Source organism: Plutella xylostella, chromosome 21, assembly GCF_932276165.1.
Source record: "Plutella xylostella chromosome 21, ilPluXylo3.1, whole genome shotgun sequence".
Classification (NCBI taxonomy): Eukaryota; Metazoa; Arthropoda; class Insecta; order Lepidoptera; family Plutellidae; genus Plutella; species Plutella xylostella.
Genome location: NC_064001.1, coordinates 1,330,198 through 1,341,389, shown reverse-complemented (window position 1 = coordinate 1,341,389; position 11,192 = coordinate 1,330,198). Strand labels below are relative to the sequence as shown.

At 35.2% G+C, this 11,192-nt stretch overlaps 1 protein-coding gene across 1 annotated transcript; it reads right to left on the bottom strand.

Annotated features, from left to right (window-relative positions):
• Positions 1-7,984: 7,984 nt before the first annotated feature.
• On the bottom strand, positions 7,985-10,920 carry LOC125490192. Its single transcript, XM_048628652.1, has 3 exons — positions 10,646-10,920; positions 10,449-10,552; positions 7,985-8,010 (listed from the first exon to the last, which is right to left on the bottom strand). Exons 1-3 carry the CDS (start codon positions 10,918-10,920, stop codon positions 7,985-7,987), a joined length of 405 nt encoding a protein of 134 aa, XP_048484609.1.
• Positions 10,921-11,192: the final 272 nt, after the last annotated feature.

Genomic DNA, 11,192 nt, shown 5'->3' with positions numbered 1-11,192 from the left:
CATTTTCATTTGCATGCAGCTATCATCCCTATGACATGATATATTTTACAAAGTATAAAACTTCCAAATCATTATAAAAATGTTTGTTTGCCTAAATAACTAGCGTGAATGTAGGCTACTATTTTAATTTTACGAGTTTGGGGCGAAACAACCCTTTTTACATTTTATTAAAACCTTCAAATATAATTACTCAATACAAGTCTAACCCTCGTCAAAAAATTATAATAAAATTAATATTACTCAATTGTTTTCTTGAATTACGGACGTACCTTCCTATTTTAATGAATTCCCTTAATTTGTGTATACATGTGTATTGCGTACGCATTATAACATTGTTTTATATATATCATTCCAATCCTAATCCTAATCCTAACTAATATTATAAATGTGAAAGTGTGTCTGTCTGTCTGTCTGTCTGTCTGTTACTCTTTCACGCCAAAACTACAGAACGGATTTAAATGAATTTTGGTATTCATACGGTCTAGACCCCGGGAAACAACATAGGCTACTTTTTATCCCGGAATTCCCACGGGAAAACTTTTTAAGGCGAAGCGAAGCGCGCGGGAACAGCTATGTCAAATAATTCTAAGCTACAAATAATTATAAAGTTTTGAAATCGATTATTCAATAGCACATATCTCGGGTTAGCTATAAATATTCTGTCCTATCAATATTTTAACGGTAAACCGTATCTGCCATTCAACAACAATAAATAGTACAGCGTATAATGCCTCCTAAAGTCCCAATGGGGCGGTCTACTATTAGAATATCTATTTCGTATTATCTTCGTTCGTAGGTGCATGATAAAAACCCTGCCATTTATAAATACTGCATTTATTTGACTTATCATAAAAGGTAAACAATCTAATTTAATTTGTCTTTTTAATTGAATAATTATGTAAAAAAATAAGTAGGTACTTATTATTTTATTTATTTTAATAATAAGTTACAAAAACAGTTGTTTATTAATAACTTCGTTTATTCTTAATGCAAATTACACAGCAAAACTACTACTGCTAGTACTAACGATAACGTATTTATAAATTAGGAGTTTTTCGTGAGACAATTTAGCATCCAAGATATTAAATCAAGAACGTTTAATCTCTTTTTGAATCAAGAACGTTTTTATAAAAATCTCTGCCGAAAATGTCTACCAAAATAATATTAAATGCATAAACCCCGAGATCGTAACAGAATCTCCGTTACCTCATTAAATGAAACGAACCACAGATTGTAATCTGCATATCTCTCAATGGATGCTTTAGAATTAATAAGAGATTTATTAAAAATATTTGATTAGTTATACTTACATAAATATTATATTGAGGCATTCCTACAAACATAAATCAAAGTCTAATGCTGCGTTTGATTGCAGTTTCACAATTTTTTACAATGAGAAAAAAAACGCATGACACAATTATATCAACGCTAGTGTAGCAAAAGCTGTACCCAAGTAAAAATATTTGGCACGTAAGAAAATAGGCTATAGTCACAAATAACAGCTTTAACTATAATAAGGTCAGAGGTGAAGGCCCAGTGCGGCTGTTCGCAAACGAGTGTGGACGAGCGTGGACGACCTCACGTCACGCTAGCTGGATATAAAGTACACCTGTCCAGAATGTGTACACACCTTTACCGGAATAAGCGTTTTGCTTCGATACGATACTTCGAACTTTTTAAAAAAAAAATCCCGACGAATTGAGAACCTCCTCCTTTTTTTGAAGTCGGTTGATAAGAATAGCGAGACTGAAATGGTTCATCCACAGTCAGATTGACACGTGAATCAGAATTTTTCATGCAAAATATAAACATACAGACGAATTGAAATTCTCCTCCTTTTTTCGAAGTCGGTTAACACACTACATAAACTCACGAGCAATGAAAAAATTCCAGTGACAATAGCACCAAACTACTACGATACGGAAAAGACAAGTTTATGGACGCCGTCTGCAATATTGAAAAACAAGTATTTAACAGCGCATAAGAATAATAATATTACCAACTACAACGTAAATATTTCAAGCATATTTTTTATGTTTAAAAATAATTGAATTATTTTGTGTCGACATTTTGTAAGTGGAACATTTTCATTGCTCGTGGGTGTAAATCACGAGAAGATGTAGCTACGTTTTAAATGGCGGCAGATTATCTGTTCAGAAGAAGTCTTAGCTTCGTTTGTCGTAGTTTATATTATCTTCGCTCTGGCCTTGTTTTAATATATCTCGCTATAGACTTAAAAGTAAGACTAGACTCTAGACCTTCACTTGAATGTTATAAAAACTTTTTTTCAATTTCTTGCAAAAGTTACGTACCTACTAGAGGGCACTCGATAGATAATATTTTATCTGTTCCTACTGTAGCTTAGTTCTGTGCCAAGACCGCGCTAAGTTTTAAGTACTTCTACACCTTAAACTAACGGCCGGTTTCCAAAACCATTTTGAAAACACAGATAAACCTTAAGCACTACCAATCACTTTTTCAACATCACCAAAGGTTAACTGGTAGAAAATGCTGCTAGCATTAAGTTCGCCTTTGTACCAATTTACTTTGTGCAATAAAGCATTTAATAATAATAATAATAATAAATAACTATAAATTTTAATATGCCTACTTGCTTAAGTTTTAATAATGTAAATAATGTTAGTTTAAGTTTACATTAAAAATGACATGAAAAATATAATGTATAGCTTTGTGACAAATTTTTGCATGCCTTAACGGGTGAATTGTGAGGAACCTATATTATTGTAATTTAAACTATTGTCATTTAAACACCTATATACTTAACAACTTTTACTAAACTAAACTAAATGAACTATTTCTATTATTAATCCATAGTTAACTTAAACCAGCGTGAGAAACACGGGCATTGAAGATGTTCTCAGGAAAAGTGAGCAACTCAGCAATTCTCAAGAAATCTTGAGCGTTGGCCGTATCTAAATTTGATCATTATTTTTGTGAAGTACCTACGAGTATTAACTTAGAGCAGAAAAGCAACTTGGTATGGGATGCTCCCTTTAGGAAGATAGCTAGAAGTGTCATGAGGAAGGCCAACGATTTAAGCCGATGCCTGAAAAAGCTATCAAAAATCAAAACTGAAAAAAAAAACAATATGGTTTATTATACATACACAATTATACAATTACTATTATTTATTTGTATTTAGCAATTAAAAAGTTATTGTGAACATGGCTTAAACAATATCGGCTGTAAAATTCTACATTTGGCACAAGACAAGATCACACAAATAAAACAGACGTCTTTTGTTTTTTGAGGTCAAGGTCTCGTCAAAATGTCTCCTTACATTATTTCAAGTCTCCAACTTTATTATGAAATTAAAAAAGTAGATATTTTTCAGAGTTTTCCTTGGAGTCATAATAAATTAGCATTTTATTATATTTTTTTATTAAAAAACGGTCGAAAGCGTCTTACCTTTTGCCTGTTTGTGGTCTCTACTCAAGAGTAGATACATCATTTCATGTGTGATACAAAATTATTTATTTATTTATCGATACTTTGAAGAGCTGCAATTACCTTAGCTGGTATTATGCATTTATAAAAACATTTAGTTGATACCAATAAATCACAATTTAATTAAATTTAATTACCAAGTAACTTACAATGAAACATGAACTTTTCAAGGTTTTAATTTCATAGGTCGTAGCAGCTACGCTACGGGCTACGGGCTACGGTGCTACGACGAGCTACGACTCGGGTTTCGTAGCGGCGTAGCCGATCTACCTTTCGCAGTAACCGGAACCTTTTCAAACTAATATTAGGTGCTTTACAAACCTCTAGGTATTGTATTTACCTTGTTATTTCTTTGAAAAGGATTTATAGCGTTGGCTTGTGTAATTAAACTGGTCATTTAGTTAGTCAAATGTGGTAGTTACAAAACTTAAATTCGTTTAGTAATGTTTTTTTCTTCACCGGCTAATGTAATTTAAACCTGTTCCTCTTAATCTCCACTTTTATAGATTTTTCATCCAGCTAATGTTGGAGCTCACTATTCACGGTACGTTTAGATTGCGGAGTCCAGTATACAGGATGTTGTAAATTGGTTTACTAAGCTGAAAGGGGGCCATCCCAAACAAAACTATTGTTCTACGACATTTCAATCACTTATAATAAGTCATTCATAAAGCTGTTAGGCTAGAGTAGTTATGGATTAAACTTTATATTGAGTTTTATTTATAGAGTTTTGTAAATTTACCTTAGTCCTCCACCAACCAAGGGTTGGCTGGAAGAAATTGCTTTTTGGTAATAATCCCGCCTTTGTGTACTAACTTCTTCTTAATTTATATTTTGTTTGTGTATGTTTTTTTTAAGTATGCAATAAAGTGTCTATAAATAAATATATATTAATAAATTTGTAAAGGTACCGTTTCATTCCTAGGACAAAATTGAGTAAGAAAGTTGCGCATTTCAGCCCGCTAGTCCAATCCGCCTTCGTAGCTGCGGCGGCTGTTGGCATCCCGCCCGGAGACTGACTCCTGCCTGTCTGTGGGTGACTGTAACTATTATGTTATGTATACATATTTATGTATATACTCATAGTAAAAAGTAAGCAGGACTGAACGTAGCCTCTCTAACAGTCCTTAATCCATAGGAATAGATAGTAGAGAAGTTAGAATTACCAAATTTATGTTGAACAGCTATCCTTACAGACGCCTACAATACATGTTAGTATCTGAATAAAATTAAAATCATGTCACGTTCTTGCAAAAATAACATTAAAACCCGTTTAGTAGTTTATAATACGATAATGTGTTTACGGACAAACATATTTAACGACACTTCGGAACTATATTCGTGCCAAATTTAGCGTAGTCCATTAGTGTTAGACGCGATATCCAGTTTCGTATACACTTACGGGCAATGAAAAAGTTCCACTCACAAAATGGCAACACCTTATTAAAACATTTCATTTTAAAATTTGAACAAAATATTACCGTTTTTAGTTGGTAATATCCTGATGCTCTGTTAAATGTACTACAATGTTAAGCTATTCATTTCCGTTTAGGAGTAATTTGGTGATTTTCTCAGTGGAACCTTTTCATTGCCCGTGAATGTATTATCTTGATTAATGACTTTCTTTGTAAACAAAAACTGATGCTGATTGCCATAAATAAATTTCTTCCCACCAACCATTAATTGGAGGTGATCAGTTGTATGTAAGTAATCTCTTAAAATGTACAATAATAAAAAGGTACATTTGACGTTTTATGCAATAGTTCACCTACGCCGTTATTTTGTATCAGTGAAACAATTCATATGTAAATGATCAATCTTACAAAGGTTCACAAACTAGGACATTAAATACTTATATCTATATTAGCTGTTCCCGCGCGCTTCGCTTCGCCTTAAAACGTTTTCCCGTGGGAATTCCGGGATAAAAAGTAGCCTATATGTTCTTTCCCAGGGTCTAGACCGTATGTATACCAAATTTCATTCAAATCCGTTCAGTAGTTTTGGCGTGAAAGAGTAACAGACAGACAGACAGACAGACAAAGTTACTTTCGCATTTATAATATTAGTTAGGATTAGGATTAGGATAGTTAGGATTTAAGTATCTTTCACAGACAGAAAATTACAACGGCTTTTTATTTTTATTTAGTAAGTATTTTTTTCGTACCACTACCAATAGGTCCTCTCACATCCAGATATGTGCCAAATTGCAAATGCCTCATATTTCTTATTTTATGGCGTTCGGGAGGTCACTAAGCTGAGCTCGTGTCAATGGCAGAACTCACCCTTTTCAAGATTTATCTGGTTGATAGTTTGTGAAGAGGCAGAGGATGCTAATTTAAATACAATTTGTGACACAAACAAGAAGTTAATAATAAAAAAAATAAGTGCCTGCCTTATAATTAGCCAATTCAGATGTTTGTAAAAGATGCTTATCTGCTGAACTTATCTGTAAAATTTATTTATGCGAAAACAATTTTTTTTCTTTAGGACCTGAATGATGTATATTTAAGTTCTCGAAAGTCGAATTAAAATTATGTTAATAAATACTTAAGTCAAAATATTATAATACTATTTAAGTAAGTCAAAATATTACCCTCTTAGACCTTCTCGGAAAGGTTCAATAATAATAAAACCAGCCGACATTTTCCTTTACCCATCAGGCGTTTGAAATTATTCCGAAATTCTAATGAGCCAATCACAAGTCCCGTTTAGCTACAACCCGGCCAGTTTAAGGAGGTCGGTTATTCTACCGCGGGTCTAGAGAAATGCGTGCAAGACTTCGCGGCCGGTATTGATCGCTCCGCATTGCGGTGACCGGCACGCGAATCCGGCTAACAGCTGATTTCCCGACGCCGCGTTCTTTATTCCAAATTTGAATGTGTAACTTGTTTTTTTAAACCAAAGAGGTTGCGTTTTTATGCCGCTTTTATAGAATAAAAAAAACAATGAGCGAATGCTGTTGTTGCGAAATTATGTTCTTTTTTTGAATCCTACTTAAACCTAAGTAGGATTTATTTTCCGCCGATGCTTTTGTGTTTTTACTGGTAAAGTACTGGTCTTTGGTGAGGTCCTACCCAAATAAATATTGGATATTTTGTAGCACATACATGTGCATTAATTATATTGAAAAACATTACCCTCCTCCTTCGGCAGTCGGGTAAAAAAATAGCAACGTGATTTTATTACCGCTAAACTGACGTCCAATAAGTAGGTTATCAATCATTTTCCGATTGATGATATTGCAGGAAATATCTCAGAGGGTTTGGACGAATGATCCATTTGTTTTTATTTCTTTATCGTTTACCCAAAGGGGTATCCGTTAGGTATATCGTAGTGATAGGTTTCATGCGATCGTCTTGGGAGACCGTACATTTCTCAGATACTTTTTACCGACAGTCAGATAAAGAAATTTCTTCCTTCCTCGAATGTTCTAGAACCTTTTGAATCAAATAAAGTAGAGCGACTTCTAAGACGATCTGTCTTCATATCAACTTAGTATGTGTGTGTTTAAATGTGTGTTGAGTCTTTGTGTTAAAGTTAAGCATGTGGCTTAAGAAACGGCGCCTTTGTCAAGTACTAGGGGGCTAGGGGGATGAATGGCGAAACTAAGATGGTCGTATATAATATATTATACTGGCTGTTACCCGCGAGCTTCGATTGGCCTTATTTATTTAAACACTTTATTGTATGTATAGTTGTATACACAAATTACATAGTTTAAAGTAAAAGTTAAAAGTACAAGAAAAAACAAAACATGTATATATATGTATATAGGCGATAAGTCCGCCTTTGTATATATATATATGTCGCAGGCAACTGGTTTAATCTCCTGTTTGATTGAACCGCTAGCCCGTTCATTGGATGACGCTATTCAGTTGTATGACTAGGCCGAACGTTGATTGTACAAGCGTCACAAAACGTCCAACTAGTTAGCGGACTTAAAATCAGTCAGGTGGTGAATAAAACAAATATGGCGTCTAACAGCGAACAGCTGACACAAAAAGCACTTGTATAGTTATTTTTTGCAAATAAATTAGCTTTAAAGTGCGTTATTTATGTTAAAATAGTGTGACAACATGGATTTACCTATTATTTCACCGCCGGCGGATAGTTTCAAAGGAAAAAATGTGCTGAAACTGGATAATTATGAACAACAATATCAAGGTACGTTTATTGTTATTGTTTAGTTAATTTGGGAGATGAGAGCTTTGTAACATAGTCTTTTTGTTGACTCTTGTCTGGTCATGTTCATCCTTAGCAGACATTACAAAGTTGCTATACTATATCCCATTTAACGACTTCGCTGAATAACGTTCAGTCGAGACGTTGGACGTTACAGTCAACCACTTGACGAGTTGTTCTTTAGTCATTCAACTGAGTAGCGTCATCCAATGAACGGGCTAGCGGTTCAATCAAACAGGAGATTAAACCAGATGACTGCGACATATATACGCCTAAACGCGATTTCTTCCAGTCAACCTTTAGGAGTTTACCTGCGTGAATTCTGGGATATAAATTAGCCCACGATGTTGTCTAGAGTGACTGTAATTGAGGAAAATGATTTCATTAGACTTTATTCGTTGTTCTAACATATACTTACTTCTTAATATTTCACAGACAAGATAGCATGCTGAAGTCAATCGTGAATCACACTGTATTTAAAGTTAAAGGAAATTTTACGAAGAATAATCCATCCTTTTTGTTTTCCATACATGATAATGTTTTTGTATCTAAGTTTAAATAAAGATAAGCAGTGTGTACACACAAATTTATATTTTCATGCTATCATCAAGCATGTATGATGACAACTAACAAGTTAAAAAGTGTATAGATATTTATGACTTGACTGTACTTAATTCTCATTTAAGTTAAACGTGTTTAAGCTAGTACTTAATCATTCTTATCTCCCGCTACACAGGTACTTACTTAGTAAAGATTTAACAGTTTTAGCTACGCTGCTAAGATTTTACTAAGTACCTACAAAGCAAAGAAATAAATTAATGTTCTCAAAGGAAATTAAACCGTAAAACATTAATTAACAGCACATAATCACATAAGTCGCTAATCTGAGACGTTTCGTTCCCTTGCTGAGGCAAACGTGTTAAGTGCCGGCCTCAGGCATTTTCAACTCGAGTGTACCTCGGGGCGGGAGGTACGGTCGGAAAAACCAAACTAATTACCTAATGATGTTGATCCTGAAGGCGTAAAAATGAATTTTAGAGATGTTAAATAAAAAAAAGTTGGCTGCGTGATGTGAGATTTACGAAAATATACTCATAGACAAAGAATTTAGGGTTCTGAAAGTACTCGTAAGTACTAAAATTAGAGTTTGTGCCTTCGCAATCGAGATCAATAACTTATATAAGTACTTTAAATAATCAGTAAACGGTAGTCGGTTGATGGCGAGACAGTTAACGGACTATTCCAATAAGCTTGTCTTTAGCTACGTACAGAGCAGCCCAATGAAGGCCCAACGATGGATATTTATCATACAAAATACAGGGCAGATTGCAACAACGAAGGCCAACGAAACCCGTTCGTTGGCGTTCGTATGGCCGGTCTTTACGCAGCTTTTAACAACCGATTATTCAACGAATTTAGGCCTGGGTCTCCTATTTACGCCGTAGGTCGTGTCCAGCGTCACACCGTAGGCCGCGTCACGATGCTCACTATAGAAATGTACTGATGCGGTCTCCCTCACACGCCGACGTTGGCGCGTAGACGCCGTAGGTAGGCCATAGGACGTTGATTGAAACGTTTACGTCAAAGTCGGACGCCGCATATAGCATAAAATAGGAGACCCAGGCCTTACTGTCTGAACCATTTCTTAACCGCACTTTTTTTTGGCCTAACAAATTATATATATCTATAGTCCTGTGCCTAAATCCATACGGGCCAGAGGTTTATGTGAGCTATTAATTAGTCAACAAAATAACAGTTGGGACATCAATATTCGCGTCAGAAATAGAGGTGCAGTGTTTTATTTGGAAGTTCTCTGACGTAGATAGATTTACTCACAGTAAAGGGTAGTATGTAAGGGTATATAATATACTGGTTCATAATCTTTATCTATAGGTAAATATTATTTATATGCATTTTTATATATTTTCTACCAAGAACAATTTTTATTACATAAGAGGTTTTTTACAAAATTATTTTTTAAAATATTGTATATCTCATTCTTGTTTTAAAATAATAAAATTATTTATCATAGTAATATCGAGAACTACTTATGTTTTTGCTATCGCTACCAGTACCAGTGCTTCGAAAATAAACCTTCTGCTTTTCTGTGCTCACCCTTTTTACACAGCGTAAACAAGCCGCCATGATGTTTATTGAAATAAAACCCAGTTTTAATGGCCACGAATTAAGATTATCTATGAAAGTGGCTATTTCTTTACAGAGTGGACCGAAAATGGGGGGCAAGCAAAATTAATAGTCGTTGTTTGATGAAAGGGAGTGATTTAGCTCGTCATATAAGTGCTTGTTGAACATTATAGGAAATTCCTAAAAAAATATTATTATTTTTATTATTAAACATTTATTTTCAGATATAACATCCATAGTGAATTAGTAAAACATGTCGAAAATTGTTAGTCAAAATATAAATATCATAGGTAGGAACATGCAAAAATTAAATTAAATTAGATCCGAAATAATAAATAAATATACTTAAATGTCATTTTAAATGTAAATTAAATTGGATTGAATAAAGTGAAATAATAAATTGAATTAATAAATTGAATCATTAAATTGAATTAATAAATTAAATTAATAAATTGAATTAATAAATTAATATATTCATTTCTTATTTCGGTTAATGTGTACACCTACGCAATGCCTCACAATTGGACTATCCATCCTATCCGCCAACACACTGAGGATAGCATTCGAGCTGCTCCGCGTACGCGATAGCAAGGAAGCTGCTCGCTTACGCATGACGGCAAAGAAGTCATCCACTCTGGCTTCAGCGAACATACCTGATGCGGAGCAGAATCTCGGCAGCCCCAACACGATCCTCAGTGCGTTATTGTACTGGACGCGCAGCGCGCTGTAGGCCCGGCGCGTGTAGTTGACCCACAGGCTGCACGTGTAAAAGGACTGACAGTACGCTCGGAATAAGGTCAGCTTGACTTGTCGAGTACAGCGTGCAAACCGGCGAGCCAGCATGTTGCACCTGACCGCCAGCGCCCTGCGCTCCCGCTCCATGTCCAGGTCGTCTACGAGCGTCTCCGTGACCACGTGACCCAGGTACTTGAACTCGGTGACTCTGTTTAACTCTACTCCTCCTAAGTAGACTGAAGGAACCAGTCTCTTTTTTATATTTGGAGCCTGAAAGACTAACAGTTCACTTTTTTTAGTATTGTACCTAAGTCCGTGTGTTTCCGCATACGACTCGCAGACTGCCAGAAGCCTCGTGAGACCGTTGATCGATGGGCTCAGCAGCACCATGTCATCTGCATAGCTTATGTTATTGATCATAACGCCATCTATTGAGCATCCAACTTTGGTGCTGCTGAGCTCACCTATCAGATCATTCATGTACAGGTTAAACAATTTAGGGGAAGACAAACCCCCCTGTCTTACCCCACAGCCCAACCTATACTCGCCACTGCTGGAATTAGACCATCTAACTGTGTTAACTTGATTGTCATACCAGTAGCGAAAAACTGAAACCAACTCCAGTGGCATTTCTTTCGCAAGCTTATCCCAAAGAATATTAT

Coding starts and splice junctions, on each gene's coding strand:
- LOC125490192 (XM_048628652.1), bottom strand. CDS start 10,920: ATGGTGCTGCTGAGCCCATCGATCAACGGTCTCACGAGGCTTCTGGCA. Junction 10,553..10,645: donor CGCAGGGCGCTGGCGGTCAG/GTGCAACATGCT, acceptor TTACACGTGCAG/CCTGTGGGTCAACTACACGC. Junction 8,011..10,448: donor GAGATTCTGCTCCGCATCAG/GTATGTTCGCTG, acceptor CCTCAATTACAG/TCACTCTAGACAACATCGTG.